Below are 27,937 nucleotides of genomic sequence, written 5' to 3'. Positions count from 1 at the left end.
TCAGATTGATTTCTAACATAAATATATAAAACTCCTTTAAAACAACGTTCATTTATTTTAGCAGCTGTTCAGCAGAAGAAAACATTGTTAACTGAGAAAGTTGAATTCTTTAAATCTTGAAAAAGATGCATTCACCTGAGAAGAATCATATCAGATATTTAGACTTGCTTTTAGAGAATAGATCTTGAATATAATTATATTTTGTCTTTACTGCACTCACAGAAGTTTAACCAAGTGTAAAAATACACTTGTATGCCAAATACACAAGCTGAATAATCAGTTAAGAGCTAATGATTAATCGTTACATTAATCCTTGAATAATCATTCTAATAATCATATGATTAATAGATTATCAAAATAATCGTTAGTTGCAACCATAGTAAGTAACAATATACAGTATATGATGATATTGCCTGCAAATTTTTGATAAAGTGATTCAAAAACTTTAAAACCAACTACTGTATATAGCCTAGTAGATATAAATGCGCTGTGGACAAATGTGTCATTTAATCATTCCTGAGCTAATTTACTCTTCTTTCTCAGTGTTTTCAGAAGTACAGATGTCGGTAGGAAAGCTTGATGGCTTCAGCAACAATAACTAATGGGCTTATAGCAGAGGGTCGGTTTCAAACCACTAACAGTGCTGAGTATTATTAACACAAACATTTTCTCTCATAATGTAAAATAAATAGAACCTGAGACAAGATTAGAGGACAGTTCAACACCACCAACTCTAGAAGTATGTGGCAGAGAATTAATATCATCACAGACTACGAATGGAATAAAAACTCTGCCGTGAACACCGCTGCCTTTCTCCCGGATGAGCTTAATATTTGTATGCTTGTTTCGAGAGAAGTAACATTATGCATCATCAGAGCGTGCTTGAACCAACTGGCTGGTGTTTTTATGGATAATTTGAAAACTTTCCCTCTCCTTGTGTGTGGTCCCCACATGGTTTAATACGTCCACTATTGTGCCTGTACCAAAGCAATCCAAAATCACTTGCTTAAATATCTGCCGTCCTGTTGCTCTGACCCCCATCATCAGCAAATGCTTGAGAGCCTAATCAGAGATCACATCTGCTCTGTGGTACCCACCTCACTGGACTCACTGCAGTTTGCCTACCGCAACAACCACTCCACTGATGATGCCATTGCATCTACAATACACACTGCTCTCTCCCATCTGGAAAAAAGGAACACATACGTGAGAATGCTGTTTGTAGACTACAGCTCAGCATTCAACACCATAGTGCCCTCCAAGCTTGATGAGAAACTCTGGGCTTAAACAGCTCGCTGTGCAGCTGGATCCTGGACTTCCTGTCAGGCAGATGTCAGGTGGTCAGAATGGGCAGCAACATCTCCTCATCACTGACCCTCAACACTGGAGCCCCACAGGGCTGTGTTCTCAGCCCACTTCTGTATTCCCTGTACACACATGACTGTGTGGCAACACATAGCTCCAATGCCATCATTAAGTTTGCTGACGATACGACTGTGGTAGGTCTGATGCAAAGCCCTGCAAAGGATGGTGCAAACTGCCAGACACATCATCGGAGGTGAGCTTCCCTCCCTCCAGGACATATATACCAGGCGGTGTGTGAAAAAAGCTCGGAGGATCATCAGAGACTCCAGCCACCCCAGTCATGGGCTGCTCTCACTGCTACCATCAGGCAGGCGGTATCGCAGCATCAGGACCCGCACCAGCCGACTACATGACAGCTTCTTCCCCAAGCTACTAACATTTTATACTTCACTTAATAACACAGTGGTGACTGACTATCATCCGTCAGCTGAATGTCAACAAAACACTTCATATTTATTTCCACTGATTACATGGGGGGGTACAGTGTATTTTTATTGTATACAGTCTTCTTATCTTGTGTAATAAATGTGTAAACTGTGTAAATCAGATGTTTTTATAATTGTCATAATGGTATGTTGCTTGGAACTGCACACAAGACTTTCACCCACTTTTGAACTTGTGTATATGGTTGAGTGACAATAAAGGGATATGATTGATTTGATTTCAAGTGCTCTCATTCAAGAACATGAGAAAATGGCACCTTTTAATGCAAAATTCCAAACTCCTGTTTTACACTTGTTTTGGAATCGTCCCATGTTTTTAGAGTTTATCTTCCATGTATGTTCATCTCTCAGTATCAGTCAGTTTCTGTCGGTTGGAGTGTGCCGTGGAATATTGAAGACTCTTTCCCTCAACTCTCGAAGTCAGGAGTTCCAGATGTCAAAAGTTAGGCTTTATTGAGCAACATAACAAAACTTGAGATGCCAGCATATGAAATCACACTTCAGGATCATGCATATTTTATACAGTTTCTGTTCCATCTTTTCTCTTTGAGTGATGGTCTCTTCATCCAATAAAATCATCTTATGCCCTTTAGTTTCATCTTCGCTGTCTCCCTTCCAGCTGGTCACCTTTGGCCCCAACTTGCTGTTTCATCTCAATTACTTTTTTGGTGACGGTGGCATTATCATCACCAGCTCTGTTCATTCAATTTTCCTTTCAAAATCCACATGCACACCTCACTTTGGGTCATACAAAGAAGAAAGAGGCTGTAATTCTTTCTAGAGAAGCAAATCTGCTACAAGTGGTGTTCCTAATCCTTAAAACTCCCTACTCATTCACTTCTTTCCCAAAGTCTCTCATTGTCTGTATCACATCAAAATGTTCCCTTGACAGGCTTTACACAGAGAGAGACTGCAAGCTAAGCTGTTTTCCATAAATTCGAACTGCATCAGAGTAAATCAAAGTTTTAAATCAATAAAAGAATGATTAAATATCTAACATATTGAATTCTTCATAGTACATTGATTACATGTTGTCATTTTTAGATCACTGCATATTGCATACATATTCAATTATAAAAAATGGATTAACTGAATGATTAAATAAAGATATTCCATAAGTGTCGTGCACACAGTTATTTACATACCGTGATATTGATGGTATAAAAAAAGAAATCTCCACCGGTTGACCGTATACCATCACCACTACATATATCGCCATACTGCCCAGCCCTAGCACACAGTGTGAAATAGAGTTCATGACATGCATCGAATGAATCAAATAAACAATTGCGATTACAGCTGCCACCAATTACAACTCATTTTACAATTCATTGTGAAGTGTCAATTATAGCAGTCCATTTAGGTCTACACCTCAATTTTTGATTACATTTTCTATTTCACATGTATTTTTTCAGTGGTTGTGTATTGCAACCAATTACAAGTCCGTTTCTTGCTTCTGTGTATCATTTATTCACATTTTAATAATAGTTTTGTTTTTCCATGCTGCTAAGAAAAAATATGAATTTGATCATTTAGTCTTCACTTACTGATAAAATAGCTATAAAGTAATCGGAGGTTGGTAGTAATGTGCTACATTTACTTGAGTAACTTTTTGGTGAAAAACTACTTTTAGAGTAGGTGTAACGAGGGATAAAAAGGAAAGGGGAAGGCGAGATCCGGCTTAACAATATAAATAATAGTTAATGATTAACTTAAACAAAAGACAAATACACACACAGGTGTCGGGCAGCTGCCCCTAACACTTTCTCGCGCACTGCTGTCTCCAGTCGCGTTTATCCCTCTTGGGCTTGATCAACCTGGTTAGGGTCTGGGGTGTGTAGAATCACAGCCTGGCCCTGCCACAGTAGGTTTAAAAGTTGGTACTTTTTACTCTCACTCAATTTTTTATTTTTTTTTAAAGTTTACTTCAAAGTTTACTTCTTTACAATGTGTGACATTACTGGGTTTAATTTGAGTTAATGTGCAATTTATTGATAGATTATTGAAAGAGACTTTTACGAGAGCGGAAGTTCACAGCTGCGCGTGCTGTCACAGTCTCACTCAAGTCAGCATCAAACTCTTCAAAGTGAAACACTTTCTTTGCTCCAGACAGTGAAAAAAGAATAGTTTCATCATGCAATGCTTTCATTTTACATCAAGACACTGTGAGGGGCACGCACGTGAGAGATGTGCGGGTGTGAGGCAATCATATGGCGAAGAGAGTGGATGTGTCCGCAATCATTCACTCATTCACTGTGTCCTATATAGTGAATGGCAGTTAGTGCACTATATCTCAGCAGTAAGTGAATGAAATGAGTGAATTCGGACGAGAGTGTCGGAGCTGTGGTGCTGGTGCAGAAACGTCACATATGATATTTAAAAATACTTGGGCCTTATTTGTTATTCTTATTAAATAATATATTAATACAATAAATATTCATCCTGTTTGTCATTTTTAATATATACTGTGTGTTAATATTAAGAGTAAACACATTTGATCAAATAAAGAGTAAATTTTTAAATGTATCTGTATGTTTTGTCTCTCTATATATTATTATGTTATTTTAATCCAGTGATGATTTGTCAAAAATTAGTTTACTACATTTAGCATGAAATAAAACATTGCAGGACTTGAAGGAAACAGTAAACTCCCAGCTCGTACGTCTTTCCCATGGTGGATTGTGGGCAATAATCCATCATGGCATGTACATCAAATGTACAATTGAAATTAGAGTGCATTGTGGGTAGGAATGAGTGAACAAAAGTAGGGAACGAGTGGCTCACTTAGAATTCAGACACGAGTGTTCGACGATCAGGGTTGGTGCCCTACGTAGGCTGCATACTCTGCATTTAGAGAGCGGTGGTAATGCTGTACAGAACTAATGATCTAAATACTTACGACACTGAAAACTGTAACTACACTGAAATAAGAATCCACACAGTTCTTTAAAAGCTATGAAATGGCAAAAGTTGGCATTAATAAAGCATGATCTTGCTTTGGGCTATATTTCAGCATTATATATAATGTCCTTGTATGACATTTTCACTGTAATTATTTCTAGAAACTTTTCCAAACCTCTCTTCTTATTGACAAAGTCATCCAGATCTAACAAGAGCCCTTTAAGGGATAGCTCACCCAAAAATTAAAAATGTCATTATTTTCACACCCTCATGCCACACCAGATGTGTATGACTTTCATCTGCTAAACTCAAATTAAGATTTATTAGAAGAAAATCATACGGGTTTGGAACAACATGATGGTGAATGATGACAGAATTTCCATTAATAATAATAATAATAATAATAATAATAATAATAATTCTGTAGTACATGTTCAATGTGTATTATGTTATGGAATATAGGGGAGTAAACGTCTATTTAGTCATTTGTGAATGTAACGAGTTTCTCACTACTTGTACTCTTTTAATTGGATACTTTCTTACTCAAGTAATTATTTATGTTAATACTTTTACTTCTGCTTGTGTAATAATTTTTTTTAAGTAATTGAACTTTTACTTGGCTACTCTACCCACCTGTGAAAGTAATTCAGAAACCGCTCTCGACTTGTTTAAGATGTGTAGCCTGTATAAGAAATATGGAATGCAGTTGATCCACTCAAAATAAGTATTTAGATGTAAATTTTGTCAGTTAAAATGAATCGCAATTACAATAATCAAGGGGAATAATTGACAGAAAATTGAGAAATGCTTTGTCATTTCGGGTTGAGCCTGCTTTATCTTTACAAGTAAGGAAGTGAAGGGTGCGTTTGCATTGTGGACAGGTCGTGTGTAGTGTAGTGCGAACATCTTTTCTCCAGGTGTTCACATGATTACTGAACAAATTTATGCTGAAATTGATTACAATTGATGAGCTTAATCGATTAAATGATTAATGATCATTCATTGATCATTGATTAGTAACATCCCTAGTCATGATGTAAAATGATTAAGAAATATTTGAGATCCAGGGTCACTAATCATTGTCATTGATCACGTAAACTCTTTGTACAGATGGCCAGATTGAAGCACACAAGATGCTCTTTGGAACGTTCTGAAATCATGCTGGAAAACTTGATCATCAGGTTTTGTTCATGTCAGCTCCAGTGCGTGCTGTTATTAAAGCTAAAATACCAAATGTTCTCATTCAGCTGTAGTTTGTAACTTTTGGGGTTTTAAAATACTTTCTCCTATCCCAGATTAATATGCAGAGACAAGTATAGGTAAGCCATTCAGAGGTCAATTTGCTCTGACCCATCCAGCCCGACACAACAAAATTGACTCAACCATTGCCGTGAGTTGGGGGCAGGACTGTTTGTTTAATCAACAGCAGATAGGGGGGCATAGCAACAAAAAGCTTTTTCAGAAAACAATATTTCCACAAATTTCCGTTTGATGGCACTTGAGTTTTCGGTTCAACCTCAAATTGTTATGCTGATATTAATAAGTAAAAATATTGCCTTAGTTGGTAGGCAGATGATTGGCTGTATGATAATGGTTAAATTGATTATTTTGCGCAATGTAATCACAATTAATCTGGATTATTCTGTCATTTTAGATTATAGGGCTGCACCATTTGGACAAAAGAAAAAGTACATTTGCCACTGCTAAGAGATCAATTCTAAAAGAAAAGAAAAATACATTAAACAGCAGCTTTCATGTTGAACAAGGTGTTAAAACTACAAACTAGTAAATAATTGCTTTTGACCTAAATGAAGTCATGTTTTGCCCATGATTTACTGCAATGCACAAGATGGGCTATTCTGTAGAGTGTTTGCTCTGAAGTCCTCTTTAAAATGTAAATTTTTATAAATATTATTATTCGTGCTGATCTAATATGATGGTTTGGGGGAAAAATGTCTCCTGAGCATCTCTGAGTTGACCCTCACTGCTGTGCTACCATTCGCCTATCCGCAACCGTTGTTTGGATAATGAGGATCCTTCATGAGGATACGGAGCATTCACACATTCAGCTGAGTGCATCGCTGGTGTGCCTTTTTAATCCATGGTCCATGTGAAGTCCACAGAGATCACTGTTGTCTGGTGCAATCAAAACAGCCTGGAGCTGAACACACTCAACATAGTGGAGTTGATAGTGGACTTTTGGAGGAACACCCCAAAATTGTACCCCTAACCATTCTAAAGAGCACTGTGGCAGCAGTGGAGTCATTCAGGTTCCTGGGCACTATCATCTCACAGGACCTGAAGTGGGAGACCTACATTGACTCCATTGTAAAAAAAATTAAAAAAAAGACCCATCAGAGGTTGTCCAGTTCTGCCCCCTGCCCTCCCTTCAAGAACTGTACACTTCCAGAGTGAGGAAAAGGGCTGGAAAAATCACTCTGGATCCCACTCACCCTGCCAGGCACAGGAACATTTTTTTCCATCAGGCGATCCATCTCATGAACAGTTAAAACTGCCCCATTGAGCAATACACAGCTGAATCTATTTATATTTATCTAACATGCCTTACCTCTTCTGCCATACATTCTCTTGCACTATCTGTATATATAACAGATTTGTATTTGTACATACATATTTACATATATTTTGTCTTATTGTGTATTTCTATATATACTTACACTGGCAGCCAAAAGTTTGGAATAATGTACAGATTTTGCTGTTTCGGAAGGAAATTGGTACTTTAATTCACCAAAGTGGCGTTAAACTGATCAAAGTATATTCAGGACATTACTGATGTAAAACATCATCACTATTTGAAAGTCATTTTTGATCAAAACTAGACAGCAGCGTCACTCCAACACCTTATCCTTGAGTAATCATGTTAAATTGGTACTAGAAAATAATTTGTCATTATATCAAACACAGATTTTTATTTGATTTATTTGAATTAAATGAAGCTGAACATTGTCTTTTGTGCAGAATTCATACAAAGGTGTAACTACAGTCTTCAAAGACAAAGAACAACTGACTCTAACAAGAACAGAAAGAGATGTGGAAGATGTACAACTAAACAAGAGGATAAGAACATCAGAGTCTCTAGTTTGAGAAATAGACGCCTCACATGTCCTCCGCTGACAGCTTCATTGAATTCTACCCGCTCAACACCAGTTTCATGTACAACAGTAAAGAGAAGACTCACTGAAGAATCACTGTTGTATTATTTGTGCACTGGAAGCTTCTGTCACCAAGACGAATTCCAAATGATGTGCAAGTATACCTGGCAATAAGGCTCATTCTGATTCGGAATGTTTGCAAACAGTATACTGTTGCTCGACTGTTTAGAATTATTTTTACCTCTAAACGAATAACAAAGAACTTCTCTGGAAATATATCGGGGCCTTAATCACAAAAGCACTGGCATGCTCCAGATCTACCTGCTTTTCACTCTTTTGAGAGACTTCCTGTCATTTTGTTTGGTAAACTTCAATGCCCTCCTGTCTGGCAGGAACTTTCACTTTATATGCATTAGTTTATAGTCCAGGGGTTTCCAAACTTTTTGTAATGAGGGCCAGATGCTGAAAAAAATCACGAGTTGTGAGACACATGGCTGTATTAATTTTTGATCCAAGATGGCGGCACGGTAGCATGCAGCGGCCACTCCGGATCCAAAACGGTTCTATTTTTGTCACTTAGCTCGACTTTTACTGCACACGGACATCGGAGCAACCGGTGTTCGTGTCTACCATCGCCAGACACTGCTAAAATATAAGATTCATGCAACAACCAAGCTGCATGATGATCTGCAGGAGTCGCTACGTGAATTCTGCTTCCTGCGGAGACCAGGCCTCCAGTCCTCTGCGTCGCCTGATGCAGGTGGCCGGGGTAGGGGATGTCGTAAGTGTTGTGCGAGGAAATGAAAGCGTGGCAAGAGGGCGAGGGTCCATGCTAGGCTAAAAACAAACCCTAGCCGGCTGGCTCTCCCGTCTGTCCTGCTCTCAAATGTTTGCTCCCTGGACAATAAACTGGACTACATCCGACTCCAGCAGACTACGCAGCGTGAGCTTAGGGACTGCAGCGTCTTTGTTTTCATGGAGACATGGCTCAGCGACAGAGTTCCGGACACCGCCATTCAGCTAGATGGACTCGCCTTGTTTCGTGCCGACAGAAATGCAGCTATGTGCGGTAAGACTTGCGATGGTGGCTTGTGTGTTTACATCAACACGGAATGGTGCAATAAATCTATGCTAGTCTCTAGTTATTGCTCATCGCTGGTGAAGCTTGTGACTGTTAATGCAGACCTTTTTATTTACCAGGAGAATTCACCACTGTTATTATAACCATGTATGGGGCTATGAGCGAACTGCAGAATGCTCACCCTGACAGACTGTTTATTGTCGCCGGAGATTTCAACCATGCAAATCTCAAGACAGTGCTCCCTAAATTCCATCAACACGTGTGATCTTGTTTACACAAACATCCCAGGCGCGTACCGGGCGGAGCCCAGCCCCCACCTCGGCTACTCAGACCACATCTCTGTTATGCTAATTCCGGCAAAACTGCTCCAGAAGCAGATGAAAACCTGGCCAGCAGGAGCCATCTCTGCTCTTCAGGACTGTTTTGAGTGTGCTGACTGGCACATGTTCATGGTGGCTGCAACATATGGCGACTCTACCAACTTGGAGGAATACACAGCATCAGTGATCAGCTACATCAGCAAGTGCATTGATGATGTCACTTTCTCCAAGACTATCACCACACGCTCCAACCAGAAGCCGTGGTTGACTGCGGAGGGGCATGCGCTGCCGAGGACCCGAGACTCCGCCTTCAGAGCAGGCGACTTGGCTGAGCTAAGAACAGTGAAGTCCAAACTGTCCCAGGCCATCAGAAAGGCAAAGCGCACACACGCCCAGAGATCCACAGTCACTTCCAAAACAGCGGCGACATGTGGCGCATGTGGCAGGGCATCCAGCCCATCACCAACTACAGGAGAACATCAGTTGCCTGTGACAAAGACACCACCCTTCCAGATGTGCTGAACAACTTCTATACTAGGTTTGAAGTACAGAACGATGTGGTGGCGAGGAAGACCACCCCTCCTCCCAACGACCAGGTGCTCTGTCTTACCACGGCTGATGTGAGGAAAACTCTATGTAGAATCAACCCATGGAAGGCTGCTGGAACAGACAACATTCCTGGCAGAGTACTCAGAGGATGTGCAGACCAGCTGGCAGATGTTCTTACCAACATCTTCAACTGTGTGCTCAGTCCACTGCTGTTCACTCTGCTGACTCACGACTGTGCAGCAATGCACAGCTCGAACCACATCATCAAGTTCACCGATGACACGAATGTGGTGGGTCTCATCAGCAATACTGATGAGTCAGCATACAGAGAGGAGTGGTGTAGAGCCAACAAGCTGTCTCTGAATGTGGACAAAACAAAAGAGATAGTTGTTGACTTAAGGAGAGCCCAGAGTGACCGATCTCCGATGAACATCGACGGCTCCTCTGTGGAGATCGTCAAGAGTACCAAATTCCTTTTTGTTCACCTGGCGGAGAACCTCACCTGGTCCTTCAACTCTAGCTCTATTATCAAGAAAGCCCAGCAGCGTCTCTACTTTCTTCGAAGGCTGAGGAAAGCACATCTCCCACCCCCCATCCTCACTACATTCTATAGAGGGACTATTGAGAGCATCCTGAGCAGCTGCATCACTGCCTGGTTTGGGACTTGGCACCGTTTCGGACCGCAAAGCCCTGCAGAGGATAGTGAGGACAGCTGAGAAGATCATCGGGGTCTCTCTTCCCTCCATCAAAGACATATACACAAAACCCTGTATCCGCAAAGCAACCAGCATTGTGGATGACCCCACACACCCCTCACACAAACTCTTCACCCTCCTGCCATCTGGCAAGAGGTACCAAAGCATTTGGGCCCTCACGGCCAGACTGTGTAATAGCTTCTTCCCCCAAGCCATCAGACTCCTCAATACTCAGAGACTGGACTGACACACACACACACACACACGCACGCACGCACTTGTCCTGAGATGCACTTTGTCACTTTATACCTGGCTGTTACCTCAATAACTGCTATGTCCATAGAACACTATCTCATAGTAAGTTATGTTTACATTTGGCATTTTTAGAAACTGTCATCTTTTTGCACTACTGCGCACTGGTCGGCGCTGCACTGTCTCTCACTGTGTCTATTGTCCTGTTCATTTTTTGTAATTTATTGTACTTTCCCGTACTTTTTGCACACGTTTGCATGTGCACTTTATATAGGTATATATAGTTCTCTTACGAGAGGTTCTCTCGTATTGCGTAAGCTAGCTTACGCTATGGGAAAGATTCATCTTTTCTGAGATATTGAAGCCAAAAAATTATCCTTAATTTTGTATCCATTGTCAACGCAGTGCGGCAGCTGCAGACCTTGAGCAGGCTAGCTAGCGAGCTCATTGGTTGCTCTGCGGCAACTGCTGCAGCCTATAGACGAGCTTGGGCGAACTCGCATCCAATGAGAGGCGTCTGCGCGCTCACTGCATCAAGGATGGTCGAGGATGCGGTAGCAGCACACCTATTGCCCGCCCTCCGCGAGATGGCGGTCTAAACCAGTGCTCCCGTCTAAGGCCTGCAGAACAACTTCCGCCTGTGTTGGCCGCGCCTATTCCGCCGTCGGCCAAGCTGCATCTGCTCTGCACTCTATGGCCATCCTACAGATCCTCCAAGTGGACCTTCTTCGGGAGTGGGATGAGGAAAGCAGGCATCCAGAGGCGGTTGCAGACATACGGAGTACTACGGACCTCGCCCTCCGCGCTACCAAAGCTGCAGCCCAAGCTATAGGGAAGTGCATGGCCGCGCTGACTGTGACCGAGAGACAGCTGTGGCTAACGCTAGCCGACATGGGAGAAACAGAGCACTCTACGTTCCTCAACGCACCGCTCTCTCCATCCGGTCTCTTCGGCTCCGCGGTGAGTGGTATCATTGACCGGTTTTCAGAGGTCCAAAAAGCCACACAAGCCATGAATCTCTTTCTGCCTCGTCGCGCTAGCTCCTCTGCAGGCCGCCCACGTGAGCCTCCTGCACGAGCCTCTTCACAGCGCCCAGCTCAACAAAGCCAGCCTTCTCGGCGTTGACAGGGCGATCCCTCGATCGCGCTCAGACCGCCGCCCCCCCGCCCCCCCGCGGGCCTCGGACTAGAATTGCGCTGAAACCTGAACAACCGAAGTCCTCCTAGCTTTGTTGACAAAACGACGGATCAGTCCCGCTGCGGCCGGACCACCGTCAAAGCTTCGCCCCCTGTCAGTCCCCTTCCTTCAGGCTACTACAGTGGTAGATTCAGCAGCCAACAAGCCGGTGTTAACGCCCGCTTGCCTGCGCTCAAATGCCGTTTTCACGGCGACCCAAATAAATCTGGTAAAGAGCAAGCATGCCATATGTGTAGAAAATGTGAACCCAGTGTTCACCTCTACACACAAGCATTACACATCCCGTGTCCATACCAGAGAGCAAACATGTCTTATGTGTAGAAAATGTGCCCACAATCCAGTGTTCACCCCTACACACAAGCATTACACATCCCGTGGCCCTATCACGGCACACTCACATAAAGCTGTTACTGAACCGCCGAGTGTTAGGGTTAATAAACGCATCTACCTAATCCGCGCGGCTACCATTCTCTGGCCGCTCTGTCACACCGACCAGCCTTATGTGTAGAAAATGTGCCCACAATCCAGTGTTCACCTCTACACACAAGCATTACACGCCCGTGTCCCCATCAGAGCACACTCAAAAGCGGTTACTGAACCACTCGAAGTGTTAGAGTCAATAAATTCGCCACCTAATACGCGCGCTACCATTCTCTGCCCGCTCTGTCACACGGCCAGCAACCACTTCTCTGTATGTAAGTCCCGCGTCCGTGACTATGCTTGCGTGATAACTTAACAGACGTGACTCTTTCCCCATTCACCTCAATCGGAAGTCACTCACAGAATAGCCTGTCCATGCTGTCTGCGAGCAGTCCAGCATAAGCACAGTAAGCGCCACACATTCTGTTCAGCTGCTGTGGCGCAATCAGAGCGATTTGGCCACTCACCCTCTAACATTATGCTTCAAAGCGTGGGAAGATATCCCAGGGATATCCGAATGGGTGTTAAGCACAATAAAACAGGGCTATTTGCTACAGTTCGATCGCCGTCCTCCTCGCTTCAGAGTGCGGCTCGAAACTACTGTGAACACGGAAACAGCATGCATGCTTCGTTCAGAAATAGCCTTCTGTGCAAAAGGGCCATAGAGAGAGTGCCGCCTCCCCTGAGCAAGTCGGGGTTTTACAGCCGTTATTTTCTTGTCCCCAAGAAAGACGGCGGCCTCAGACCAATATTAGATCTCAGGGTTTTGAACAAAGCGCTTGCAAAAAGACCGTTCAAAATGCTTACAACCAGCAAACGCCTCGCGCATGTGCGCCAGGGGACTGGTTTATTTCTCTCGATCTGAAAGATGCATACTTTCAGATTCAGATAAATCCCCGCCACAGGCCATTCTTGAGATTCGCTCGACGGCCAGGTTTATCAATACACCGCCCTTCCGCTCGCCTGTCCTTAGCACCTCGCACTTTCAACGGCGCATGGACGCTGGCACTCGCACTCCCCGCGGAGTCAGGGTTTGCGAATTCTGAACTATTTGGACGATTGGCTGATTTTGGCACAATCACATACGGAGCTTCTGTCTCACAGGACAGTTCTCCTCAGTCATCTGAACAGTTTGGGCCTTGCAGTCAATTGGACCAAGAGCTCACTACAGCCCAGTCAGACAATTTCCTTCCTTGGAATAGAACTAGACTCAGTGGCAGTGACGGCTCCCTTATCTACACAGCTGCGGCGCGGTGCAGCGATTAGCCAGCATATTTCAGATGAACAGCCTCACACCTCTGAAGAAGTTTCAGAGAGTGCTAGGCTACATGGCCTCAGCCGCAGCAGTACTTCAACTGGGTTTACTGCGCATGCGCCCGCTTCATCATTGGCTAAGCACCCGCCTCGCCGGGCTTGGGCCACAGGCTGCCAGCCAATCAGAGTGACTCAGACCTGTATTTCAGCTCTGCAGCCCTGGACAGTGGCCGAGTGGTATCAGCGGGAGTGATGATGGGAGCTGTATCTCGCCGAAAGTCATCTCGACAGACGCGCCCAACACGGGTTGGGGCGCGTCCGCGAGGGCTCTCCGGTTTTTGGCCTATGGTCAGTTCAGGAAAAGCTCCTTCACATAAATTGTCTGGAAATGATAGCGGTCGAGCACGCCGCGGCGCTTCCTCCCGATCATTCAGGGTCACCACGCCCTGGTCCGCTTGGACAACAGGTCTGTGGTATCCTATCTAAACTGTCAGGGCAGTGTCAGATCCAGGAACCTCTTCCATCTGACGAAACGCATACTGAGTTGGTCCCAGCGCCACCTGCGCCGCTGAGGGCGACGCGACTTGCCAGGCCACCTGAACGACGGCCCAGACAGACTGTCCAGAGACAATATTCCCCAGGGAATGGTCCCTGCACGCCAAACATTCCAGACGCTATGGTGCATATTCGCAGAGCAGAGATAGACCTCTTTAGCGCCAGAAGAGAACTCTCACTGCCCAATATTTTTCTCGAAAGCGAGGACGCCGCTGGCCCAGGACTGGCCCAACCGCCGCTTTGCACCTTCCCTCCCGCCTCGCTATTGCCACAGGTAATGCAGAGGATCAGGGAAACACGCCACTCGGTGCTCCTCATAGCCCCGCTGGGAGAATCAAACATGGTTCCCGGAGCTTACGCAGCTGTCACTGACAGCCGCGGCCCATCCCAGTGAGAGCAGATCTCCTCTCGCAAGCTCATGGAACGATCTGGCATCCCCACCCAGAGCGCTGGGCGCTACACACGCGGTGATCAACGACTACCCGCCGCTTGCCAGAAGGAGTAATAAACACCATCATACACGCTAGAGCCCCTCCACCAGAAGACTCTATGCGCCAAAATGGTCTGTGTTTTCAAAATGGTGCACCGACAGAGACCTGGACCCACGGACATGTGGGTGTCGCCGCTGCTCGTGTTTTTACAAGAGCTGCTGGATAAGGGCAGATCCCCATCCACGCCAAAGTGTATGTGGCGGCCGTCGCGGCGCTCGCTGAACTCCTGCACGGCCAGTCACAGGGTAAAACGAGCTGGTCATCCGCTTCCTCAGGGGAGCTAGAAGGATGAACCCTCCGCGCTCCATCGGTTCCTATCTGGGACCTTTCTATAGTTCTCGAGCTATGAAAGCCCCCTTTCGAACCGCTTCAATCCGTGGATGTGAAACACCTCTCAAACCGCTTTTCTAACTGCCCTATCATCAGTTAAACGGGTGGGAGACCTTCACGCGCTATCTGTCAGCGCCATGCGTCTTGAGTTTGGACCAAGTGACTCCAAGGTCATTTTAAAGCCTAGACACGGCTACGCCCCCAAGGTGGTCGGTACTTCTTTCAGAGCACAGATCATTTCCTTGTCGGCGCTACCAGCATCTGATAGCGAACGCGACGCCAATCTCCTTTGCCCAGTCAGAGCACTGAGATTGTATACTGCGCGCCCGCGATCTTTCAGAAGCTCGAGCAGCTTTTGTTTCGCTCGAAGGCGCACCAAAGGTCTCGCCACCGAAACAGAAACTGTCCAGATGGATAGTGGACGCTATTGCTGCCGCAGTACGCCAAAAGACCTACCATGCCCGCTAGGCATTAAGGCTCACTCCACTAGAGGCATGGCCTCCTCGTGGGCATGGTCCAGCGGGATTTCCATTCACGACATATGTGTGGCAGCTGGCTGGGCTTCCTCCACCTTTGTCAGAATTTACAATCTGGAAGTACCCGCTCTGCAGGCTAAACTGCTAGCGGCTTATCACGCTACAGCTCCCCTGGTGAGCTGCATTAATGGGACACAGTCCACACAGACCGGCACCGCTGCTCTGTCTATGTGCTTATGTACTACACACACACTGGCCCGCACTCTTGCCGCCAAATATTAATTCCCCACTCACAAGGGCTCCCCGGTCCCCCTTAATTCCCTGGGGCTCATGCAGTGGATGCTTGGCACGCACGGCGCTGACAAAGGGTTCCCGTGAAGCGTAGTTAGCTTACGTAATACGAGAGAACCTCTCGTAAGAGAACGAATCGGTTACTAACGTAACCTCGGTTCTCTCTAGATGAGGGAACGAGTATTGTGTAACCGCCGTGCTCGCGCCACTAGCGCATTTTTCGCTTCATTCAATGAAAACCAGGGTTCCAGCCTACGAACTACGCTTATATGCACTCTAGTCACGCCCTTTTGGCGGGCTTTGATGCAGTGAGCGCCGGACGCTTCTCATTGGATGCGAGTTCGCCCAAGCTCGTCTATAGGCTGCAGCAGTTGCCGCAGAGCAACCAATGAGCTCGCTAGCTAGCCCGCCAAGGTCTGCAGCCGCCGCGACTGCGCTGACAATGGATACAAAATTAAGGATAATTTTTTGGCTTCAATATCTCAGAAAAGATGAATCTTTCCCGTAGCGTAAGCTAGCTTACGCAATACTCGTTCCCTCATCTAGAGAGAACCGAGGTTACGTTAGTAACCGATTCGGTATTTTATATAGGTATGTTATTTAGTCTGTGTAGTCTCATGTGGTTCTGTGTTTGTCCTATGTTGTTTTGTGTAGCACCATGGTCCTGGAGGAACATTGTCTCGTTTCACTGTGTACTGTAAATACTGTATATGGTTGAATGACAATAAAAAACACTTGACTTGACTAATTCATAAAAGGGCGAGATGCTATTGGCACCTTTATATTGTAAACTTATAAAGGTCATAAGAAGCTCTCTTGTAATTTGTTGTATGTTCCTGGACACAAACACTCCGCTGATGCAATATGTTTCCTTCAGTGCCTTGTGTACAGTTTTACATGAAAATCTTTGTTGACGGTAGGTAACCTGTGTGTGAAATCCAGTGAAATGTTGAGATTGATATGTCCACATGAAGTGAGCCACAGGTAAGTGACAGACTCAAAGCAGAGCTGTTGAGAGTAAGCTCTGTGTGTTTCAGGGTTCTGGTTGGTGTGGACGCTCATCATCATGCTGAGCTGCTGCTGCGCGTACAGACACCGGCGTGTAAAGATGCGTCTGCAGCAGGAGCAGAGACAGCGTGAGATCAGTCTCATGGCGTATCAGGGTGCCTCCAGCTCCTTCATCACTCCTCCACCTCTGAACCTGCGTGAGTACTGCTGTCTTTCACCCTCTCCTATATAGAGTTTCCAGATGCTTGACACACCTGTGACCTCCATATGTGTGATTCAGAACATCTAAAGTCACAATATTAGTTCCTAATGGACTATTTTATCTGACGTCTGTTTGGTGCTGCTGGTGGTTGAACACTGTTGTGGTTGAAAATCATCCCATTCCAGTGTTGGGTCTATTAGAATGGTCAACTAGTCATCCAACAACGGAATAGTTGATTAGTGTGATTTTTTGCTTGACTATTTTTGTGGCACATGCAACTTCTCAGAGAGGGTTCTAGCATGCTGACACAGGGTTTTTCCTGAGTCTAAAAATTGCCTTTGATGGTGGCTGAAGTATAGAACTTAATTGCTGCTAATTCATGAAACAATTACATTTTATGTTTATATTGCATATGTGAGTTATTTTAGATCATATAAGACCTTTTAAATTCAAATGATAATTTTTTCTAACTTTAAGGTGTTATGGTAAATCGAATTAAACTTTATTTAATTATTTGCCTACCTTATTTCTATAGGGCTGTCTATAATGTTCTGATGTTAAAACCTTGTATGTCAATGCATAGCACAATGTTGTCTTCTCTTTTCTTTATCATTGCTGGTTATAATGTCAAGGCTGTCTAGCCGTTTGAGATTACTTGCTGCATAGTGCTTTAACCTCTTCCCAATCCTGTAAAATTAGCCTAAAACGCCTAATCAAGGCATACCCGAAGTAAATTTAAAGCTGTTCTTGAACCGTTTGGAGTACATGCATGGTTTTGGTCACATTTGAAAGGGGGCACTCTGAAGTTTTTTCTCCAGCTGTCAGAATTACTGTAAGTGCTACTGATTTTGAGTAATAGAAGTTTGAACACAATGAAATAGAATTTTTTTTTTCCGCCTGAAATTTTTTTTGCATACAGATGCCTGCAGATGACTATAACTTGTAGCTATTAGCTTGAGAACACAATGGGATCACAGCATGAATCCTTACCTAGTCCAGGTTCAAATGTTATAACAATACCATAAAAAATGAATATTTTACACATGTTTTTCTAAGGGTACACCCAGGCGTTTTACAAAAGTGCCTTTTGGATACTCCAAAAGGTCACTTTGGAAACCTAGGACAAAAAGGCTGCAACTTTTGAACGCTTCAACGTACAGTCATAATTTTGGGCTCTAATGAAAGATGACACTTAGAGCTATCATATTCCATATCCAGATCCACTATTAGTTTTGCTGACACAGAGTAACTGATGCATAAACACATTAGAGTGCCTTTTCCCTTCTTGAAACTAAATGTTGTGCATATAAAAGAGTCAAAACTAGTGCTATGGTGGACAATTTGTTTATATAAAAAATACACAACAAACTATTTACATTAATTTTTACATAAAGTATTTACAAACCATTATAAAATTGTACATGTTTCTAGCAACATGCCAGTCATTGTAGCAGTCACATTTGTGTACAAAGCACATAGGCACAACACAGGAGAGTACTTCACTGGTGTCTTTGCATGACACTGCCTGCACTTCAGACGACCAGCGGTGCAAGATTTGGTGATGTGCAACGGCCTGTGATGTGCTCTTCGTGGAGCAGGAGATACGGGTCTGGCTGTGGAGTGAGACCCCAACTCTGCCATGCTCCTCAGCAAGGGTCTCTCTGAAAGCCCTCCTCTCTTGATGAGGTGCTGTCCTGCTGCTCCACTTTATGTGGCCGCTTGCTGAGTGGGGAGAATAAATAAATGTAATTTACAAAGCTAGACACAACTTTTCCATCTTTTCTGTATTCTATATATATATATATATATATATATATATATATATATATATATATATATATATATTAGTTTTTCTTTTCGAGTGTGTAAAAATGTATTATTGTATGTATATTTACTGTAAATACTGTATACTTTGCCAATGTACTATGGAACAAAGAGATGGGCCTACACCTCCCCCATCAATTCAGCATTGTAACAAATAGATGGCCCTACACCTCCCCCACCTCCCCGCATTGTAACAAATAGACTCTCAAACATATATTCTTATTTTCAACTTATATTTATTGATTTATTTACTATATATATATATATATATATATATATATATATATATATATATATATATATATTTACAGTAAATATACAAAACATCTATATAGCATGTCAATAGATCTGAAACAAACAATGAACTAAAAACACGCACAAACGGTTCAAACACTCACTGAGGAAACACACGACAAAGGGTAATTACAAAATGTGTATTCATTATTCAAACTAAAGCTTATTTATGCGGAATATACAGTAATATATGTTATAAACACAAGAAAACACTTACTTGTCCAGAGCCATGTCTCATCTCTCCATCTGCCTCTGAATCATCTGTATTGTTTTCAGAAATTTCATCTCCAAACTCAGAATTTTGACAATGAATGCCTTCTTATATCGCGATCCTGGGGTGAAAATCCTGTTTTTCGCGTCCGTTTCACCATATTTAAATCGCCAAATGTGTAAACAGTTCCAAAGCAGCTCTGCATGCATTTACGCGCGGAGGCGCACAGCAGTGGGTAAACTCGAGGAAACTTTGCGCACAGGAATAACAGAGCCGTCATCTAATAGTTCCACTAAAGCCGCATATCACTGTTTTCAGAATTTCATTGGCTATACGATGCGTCAGTCATTTCCACTCTTCAATGTAATTGGTTTGATCAGTAAACAAAGGAAAGTGGGTATGCCCTTACACTCGACACAGATGGTGGTTGGGTATTGAAGGCTGTGGACAGGACATGGAAGCTCCTATTGGGTCAAATGAGGTGTCAATCGAAAGGTCAGAGTGCGTGCTTCCATTTTGATACCGGATATAGGAAATGTTTACATCTGAACTGAAGTTATTACCGGTAATATGTGAAAGATTAGGCACAGCTGCCAGGTGCTTTGAAATGATGCAACAAGAGTCTGTGGATATTTATTGATGTAATAATGTGATTTGGACTAAACATTTTACTTGATTTGATCATTTGGACATTTGACAATGAAACAACACCGTTTTTGTCGGGAAGTTATGGCTCAGTGTACAACTATGAGGCATCATAGGTGAGTTGCCTAAATTTTGTTATTGGTTGTTTATATGTTGGTGGTCTGACAAAGATATAGATTGTACCTGCTGTTGTGATTGTATCTTAAAATGGTTTATATCAATAGAAAATCAAGAAATGTAGCTTTCCAAAGATATGTGGCATGTGTACCAATGTAACACACAGCTGTTTTGTTTATCGCATACTTTTATTTTGTACATTTAAGGGCCCGTCCGCGGGCCTAGATTTCCATGGTGTTAAACAAGAACGTTTTCTGTAGAATTCAAATGGGTTGCATAAGTTTTGTGGTCTGTGTAGCAAAATTGAATGAATACTGCTCTTCATGCTCCTGTGATAGTGAAGAGAAGATCACTTGCGGCAGTTGTTCTGAGATGGCAGATGTCTTCAGTTGTGCCACACAGTTGCACATTTAAGATAAGCATATTGAATGCATATAAAGCACCGAACAGAGATGATTATGTTTGAAACATCTTAAATGCAGGAAAAACCCTCTGACAATGTGCCGTGCTTTAGTGCAGTGATTTCCAAATCTGAGTTACTGAAACAGGCTCCAGGGGTACATGGACATTTTTTTTTATTTGTATGACTTAAAAATAATTAGGGATGGGTAAAAACTGTGATCTCCATTTGAACGATCCTGATACTTTTTCTGAAAATCCGAAGATAATTTTTTTAAGCAGCGAGATCCTTTCACTCTGTGTTGAGAGTAAAATTTGGTTTGACTCATTCCTTATAATGTGTGTCATTGAATAATGTCTCGTTTAATATCCGTTCTGTTCTTAACAGTCAGTTGTTGATTAAAAACAACAAAAATAGAAATATCTAATTCTAATCACTAGAGGTGTGAATCTTCACTGGCCTCACGATTCGATTACGATTTAAAGGGTAATGATTCGATTGTAACTGATGCATCTTGTCCTTCAACATCTTTCTTTTTTCAGTTTCTTCAAAATGTAGTTTTTACTCTTTAAATATCAGAATGAGTCACATTACATAAACTGGTATTTTACATTCAGTATGAGCTGTGAACAAAACATGGAACATGTTCGTGGGTTTGTTTAAGAATTTTGGGATCGTAGTTTAATTCGGGCACAAATGGTCATATGTTTGATACAGCTGGTCTGCAAACGGTCATGTTTGGGCACTTGACTTTAGTGTATGCACTTAACTCACCTCTTTGTTTCCACATCTGTCTTTGGTGTGCACCACTGCTCTGCTCTGCTGTGATTTCAACTGAACTCCGAATCGATTCTGATTCATTTGAGTATGAATCGTGATGCATTGCTGAAACTATTTATTCCAACTGCTGTACTAATCACACATAGCATGGATGATGTAAAGAAGCCCTTGACTCCACTCTCATTAATATGTGATGAACAAGACTCTTCTGTGAGACACTCGCTGAACTGATGCTATTCTTAAAGAGACAGTACCATTTTAGCACTTGTTCTACATATCAGTGTAAATTCTTTTAAATAGTACACATTACACATGCAAACAGTAAACATGTAACAATACAGTATAAATGCAATATTATACATGCAGTTGCAATACATTATATAAACGCTGCAAAAAAGAAACATCCCTTTTTCAGGACACTGTATTTTAAAGATACTTTTTTACAAATCCAAATAACTTTACAGATCTTTATTGTAAAGGGTTTAAACAATGTTTTTCATGCTTGTTCAATGAACCATAAACAGTTAATGAACATGCACCTGTGGAACGGTTGTTAAGACAGTAACAGCTTACAGACGAGAGGCAATTAAGGTTACCATTTTACAAACTTAGGACACTAAAGAGACCTTTCTACTGACTCTGAAAAACACCAAAAGAAAGATGCCCAGGGTCCTGCTCATCTGCGTGAACGTGTCTTAGGAATGCTGCATGGAGGCATGAGGACTGCAGATGTGGCCGGGGCAATACATCAATACATCACCGGAAACATCGCCTATGGGCACAAACCCACCTTCACTGGACCAGACAGGACTGGCAAAAAGTGCTCTTCACTGACGAGTCACGGTATTGTCTCACCAGGGGTGATGGTCAGACTTGTGTTTATCGTCAAAGGAATGAGTGTTACACTGAGGCCTGTACTCGAGTGGGAGAGGGTCCGTCGTGGTCTGGGGTGGTGTGTCCCAGCCATACTGCTCGTTCTGTGTGTGATTTCCTGCAAGACAAGAATGTCAGTGTTTGGCCAGAGAAGAGCCCGGATCTCAATCCCATTGAGCATGTCTGAGACCTGTTGGATCGGAGGGTGAGGGCAAGGGCCATTCCCCCAGAAATGTCTAGGATCTTGCAAGTGTCTTGGTGGAAGAGTGGGGTAACATCTCCCAGCAAGAACTGGTAAATCTGGTGCAGTCCATGAGGAGGAGATGCTCTGCAGAACTTAATGCAGCTGGTGCCACACCAGATACGGACTGTTATTTTTGATTTTGAACCCCCCTTTGTTCAGGGACACATTATTCCATTTCTGTTAGTCACATGTCTGTTGAATATTATGTTCATACAAATATTTACACATGTTAACTTTGCTGAAAATAAAAGCAGTTGAAAGTAAGAGGACGTTTTTTTTTTTTGCTGTGTGTTTGTGTGTGTGTATATATATATTTTAGGGTTGCAACGGTATGATAACCATCTCAGAAAATATCATGGTATTACACAATTTCTATTATCAGTGAAAACTAGTTTTTTATTTATTTATTTTTGAGCAAACACTTCATTATAATTGACTTGAAACCATTTATTTTATTGAAGTATGTGTTACACTTTTAAGAATGATGCGACATCCACTCTTCGTACATATGTGTAAAAAAAAAGTCTCCCTTTTGAAAAGAAATAAATAGAAAAAGTAAGAAAGCTACAGAATTATAATAAACAGCATTATAAACAGTTGGTTCTTAATCTTAAAAAAGATCCACAAATCAGATAATCACGTCAAAAGATTGCTGCTGCTCCTCCCACTCCCATGATGCACTATGATGCAATCGAGTCACTCTTGTCTCAAGATACTTATTTATTTGAATAATTCTGAATATTTTACAATATACTTATAATCAACTGAGTCAATAGTTTCATATTTTACATTGTTTTTCATTTTGCAATGCTTCATGGGATTGTAGTTTGTTCCTTTATTAAACATGTTAAGTACACGGTCTTGTATCTTTTGTCTTTTTGTCTGATTTTCATATACTTTTGGAAATAGTGGTCAGACACTGTTGTGCTATATAGCAGTTTCATAAATGTGGTGGGATGATGATTCTTTCAGTTACAGTCTATCTGACACGTTGCTCAGATTGTTGTTATGCCAACGTTTGACTGGCGTGATGCCACTTCAGCTGTAAAAGAGCGCACGCAGCGTCTGGACAGTCTCTGTTTTCTGATCCGTCTTTTTGAATCACTCGCAGGGTTCTGGAGCGACTGCAAGCTGCCCGACTATGAGGAGGTTGTAGGTCACCCCCCGACCCCGCCTCCACCCTACTCTGAGATGCCCCCAGATGCCCTGCTCCCCAGTGGGCAATCAGAGGAAGCGGTGGTTCTCGAGTCACCCGTGGAGGAGACAGCCCATGATTGGTCTGATCGGGATGTGGTGGCCGCCGTGGAGGAGTCCGACGAACTGAACACGCGGCGCCGACACGTGACTGGTGACTCGGGCATTGAGGTGTGCGTGTGCCAACTGGACGTAGACGAGGAGGTGGGTCGTGTGTGCCAGGGACCAGGCAATGCGTGCTGCTCCGGGCGACCGACACTCGTGGATAAAGAACTGTCGCCTGATGACACCAGCGCTGCAGACTGACTCGTGATCTGATTCTTGCAATAAATCCTGCGAATAATGGAGCACAAAGGTCATAAACACAAAGAAGGGGAACTTGATTTTTGATATTGATCAACAGCTTGAGCTCATATTTCTGCCGTTTGTTTTTGTGGTGTTTTTCTGCCACACACTGATGAAATGAACTAGAGAGGAGTGTTTGTTTGTCACACAGCTGCACCATGACATCATCCCCAGAGTGACGGTCACATGTGCAGCTCGTCCCAGAGGAACGACACACGCACACATTTCAGCAGGGTGTTAAAGATGACATCGGCAGCAGTTTAGAGGTTATAATGGGGGCATGAATTTGTATGTACTCAGAGTGACCCGTGTAATGTATGAATCTATAAAATCCCCATGAGTCTCTGCTTTGATAAACACGCATGATCATTTCATCACTATCATTAAAGGAACAGTGCATACAAAGATTATCTTTCTCCCATCATTTACTCGCCCTTATGATGTCTCACTTGTATGACTTCTTCTGCAGAACACAAAGATATTTAGATAGTTCATACAATGTCAACCGAGCTCCAAAAAGCACATGAAGGCATCATAAAGGTAATCAAGTGGTTTAATCCATGTCTTCTGATAAGATACGGTTAGTTTTGGGTGAGAAAGGGCCTTTTTTACTATAAATCTTGACTTCTGCAGTCTCCTTGATGAAATCATGATTTGAAGCTTGATAACACTTCCTCGTGCTTGACACATGTGCAGAACACTGTACACGCTTCCGAAGAAAGGGATTAAATCACTGGATTACTTTTGATGCCTTGAAAGACCCCATTGACAAAACCACCTCATACTTCCAGAAAGAAAGTCATATGAGTTTGAGACATCAGAAAGTTGAGTAATTGATGAGAATTGTTCATTTTTTGGGTGAAATATTGCTTTGTGTCTCTCGACGTGCTGCTGCAGTTGTACAGCTGATTTGAAAGATTTTAGTGGCCTTGTGTTTTACACTGTTCATGTGATCTGACTGAAATGTGTGACACGTTTTGTTTCAGGAGCAGAGACGCTTTGAGTTTCATGGAGATGAGCGTCTCAGTGTCACATCAATCTAATACTTCTCTTCTAGATAAAACACTGAGTGGTGGCGTGTTTAAATAAATGTTAAAGCTGTGTGTGTGGGAATATTTGCCTTCTTGAGATTGCCAGATGGGCTCATTCAAAGGTTTCTGCTGATGCTCAGACCACAATACCAGATGATCACAGGATGCTTTTCATGAAAACAAAAGAACAAGAATGATTGTTTTCAGCCCTTCCCTGTACACTGAGTGTGTGTCCTACAGGTTTATACTGTAGAATTGTGGAGTTTGTGTAGTGATTCTTACAAAACCTGCCAAGAAAATATTTAACCCCAAAACAGCTTCATATGTACAGAAATCATATGTTTAGGACCATTGAGATTTGTTGCACCATTGACCACGCAATTCTCATTACTGAAATGAATCTGATGTTTTACTTTTACAGTTCCCATTGTTTTGATTCTCATTACAGTTAAAAGTTCACATGATTGAACTGGAAACAAAGTTTCTCAGTCAGGACTGCAATGAGTTTCGCTGGAGGTGCTAGAATAATCCCATGCTTCCCTCTTCCAAACAAACTGACTTCTATCATATGTGCCAGTTTAAATACCAGCTGTTTTAGCGCTCAAGCGCCGTCTAGTGATGAGTATGATACACAAATACAAGAGTAACAGCTAAGACTGTTCCAACCTGTTGCCACAATTATTCTTTTTTTAATCAGTGAAAAATGAAAAGCATTAACAAGAGAGTGCTATTATAATATTGAAATCCATTTTAAATGTGCACAACTGTCATGAAAACCATGTCACACTGAGCAAAATCCTACAATTTTGGTACTAAAATAGGTCTCATTATCTATTTGAAAACATAATTCATTTCTTCTGTTTGTGGAGTAAAATATGACCAGGACATTTTCATAGTTCATAGTTGCATGATGTTTGTATATCCGTGTATGAACATTAATTTTATTTCATGTTTGAGGTTGAAATGACATGAACACATTTACCAGCATTAAAGAGCTTCAAACACACACACACACACACACAGAGAAGATGTTTCATGGTGTTTCACACGTGTCATTATTTCAGCATCATGAACGTCTCGTGTTTATTTCCTGTGTGTTGCACTGAATCGTGTCATCTCTACAGATTACTCACTGTTGTACTCCTGGAATTTCTTTGACCCGTCCACAATTTACACAAAGTTTACAGATTCTGTGCCTTTCCCAGGGAAAAACTACACAAACCAACTGACTAGACTATGCAAACAACATCTGATGTGTACCGCAGTACCGATCTCGATATCTTGTGCCATGTCTGCTCATCTCATTTTTGTGTAAAACTAGCAAACCGTTTATTGCTATTATAGACATTTATTTCTTCAGTTTAGACTCATTAATGGTATTTTTGAAGCCATGATGATTTGTTTCATGTTTGTTATTTTCAGTACTAACTGAATTATTACTCGCTCATAAACGCCTCAGTATGTGTCACATAATATCAATAAATGACCAGATGTAAAATGTGAGGATTTGGACATGATTATTTACGCTGGTTGATGCAGTTTCTCTGATACATGAAGACGTTGAGCTTCTCAAATGTGTTTAATAAATCATATTTAATGTCACTCATGTACACGTCTGTAAACCTGTTTTTACTCCATGATTTTTTAGGCTCATCATTGCTCTGCTAATCTGTGTTTCATTTACTCTGACAGTGGCTTTATTTGGATGAGGTGATGATGTGCTTGACTGATTTCAGTGTGTGTGGCGAGACCATTCATATGTTTGATTTCCTGTGATGCAGAAGGGAAGATGCGAGCACTGAGAGGTGTTTTTTACTCCATCCATCCATCCATCTTCAACTGCTTATCCGAAGTCGGGTCGCGGGGGCAGCTGCTCCAGCAGGGGGCCCCAAACTTCCCTATCCCGAGCCACATTAACCAGCTCTGACTGGGGGACCCCGAGGCGTTCCCAGGCCAGTTAGGAGATGTAATCTCTCCACCTAATCCTGGGTCTTCCCCGAGGCCTCCCAGCTGGACGTGCCTGAAACACCTCCCTAGGGAGATGTCCAAACCACCTCAACTGACTACTTTCGACGCAAAGGAGCAGCGGCTCTACTCCGAGCTCCTCACGGATGACTGAGCTCCTCACCCTATCTCTAAGGGAGAAGCCCGCCACCCTTCTGAGGAAGCCCATTTCGGCCGCTTGTACGCGCGACCTAGTTCTTTCGGTCATGACCCAGCCTTCATGACCATAGGTGAGGGTAGGAACAAAAATTGACCGGTAGATCAAGAGCTTTGCCTTCCGGCTCAGCTCTCTTTTCGTGACAACGGTGCGATAGAGCGAGTGCAATACCACCCCCGCTGCCCCGATTCTCCAGCCAACCTCCCGCTCCATTGTCCCCTCACTCGTGAACAAGACCCCGAGGTACTTGAACTCCTCCACTTGGGGCAATACCTCCTTCCCTACCTGGAGTACGCACTCCATCGGTTTTTACTGTCAGGTTTATTTAGTGAGTTATTTAGTGCTGTGTTACTCTATAGTCATTTGTATTTTATTTTTGTAATAAAAAATAAACCAGCTTTGACACTCAACCGTCTGAATTGTGGAGTTTCCACTCGTCTGATCTTTATTAATCAAATCTCTCAGTAAAGAGACAAAAGTCTTTCAATAACTGAAAGGATGGTGTTTGGGGGTAAAAGGCCCCTGTTGCAGGTTCTAAAGGTCCCATAAAAAGAAGAGATTTGTTCTGAATGTTTAAAGTGGGCTCACATCGACTCATCCAATCACAATGAAGCTTCATTAGTTTACGGAATATTTGAGATGTAATAAATGCTAACTTGAAATGAACAGGAAATCGTGCACCCTTTTCTGAAGTAGTGATTCTGAGTAAGTATTATCTTTATTTCTTTTCTTTATCTTGCTGTCTCAAAATTATTTGCATTAGTTGACAAATGTTGCCCTATATGTCTATATTTACACGATATCACTATAACCCCCTTTGGGGCCTTTTCACCTCCCTTTTTTTTTTTCTTTTTTTTTAAGAAGGACTTTCATCA

General features: G+C 42.7%; 1 protein-coding gene across 2 annotated transcripts in view; it reads left to right on the top strand.

The window, feature by feature from the left end:
• The window catches only part of wbp1 (WW domain binding protein 1), a 39,015-nt gene extending 11,561 nt beyond the window's left edge, over window positions 1–27,454 (top strand). For both annotated transcript variants that reach the window (XM_052096412.1, XM_052096421.1), the window contains 2 exons: window positions 16,771–16,938; window positions 23,443–27,454. In XM_052096412.1, coding sequence (XP_051952372.1) covers window positions 16,771–16,938; window positions 23,443–23,831 — 557 coding nt within the window. In that variant the 3' untranslated portion in view covers window positions 23,832–27,454. The remainder of the gene's footprint in view (window positions 1–16,770; window positions 16,939–23,442) is intronic.
• Window positions 27,455–27,937: the final 483 nt, after the last annotated feature.

This window comes from Xyrauchen texanus, chromosome 3 (assembly GCF_025860055.1).
Source record: "Xyrauchen texanus isolate HMW12.3.18 chromosome 3, RBS_HiC_50CHRs, whole genome shotgun sequence".
Classification (NCBI taxonomy): Eukaryota; Metazoa; Chordata; class Actinopteri; order Cypriniformes; family Catostomidae; genus Xyrauchen; species Xyrauchen texanus.
The sequence above is the reverse complement of the archived record's forward strand: the minus strand, read 5'-3'. Positions and strand labels throughout refer to the sequence as shown.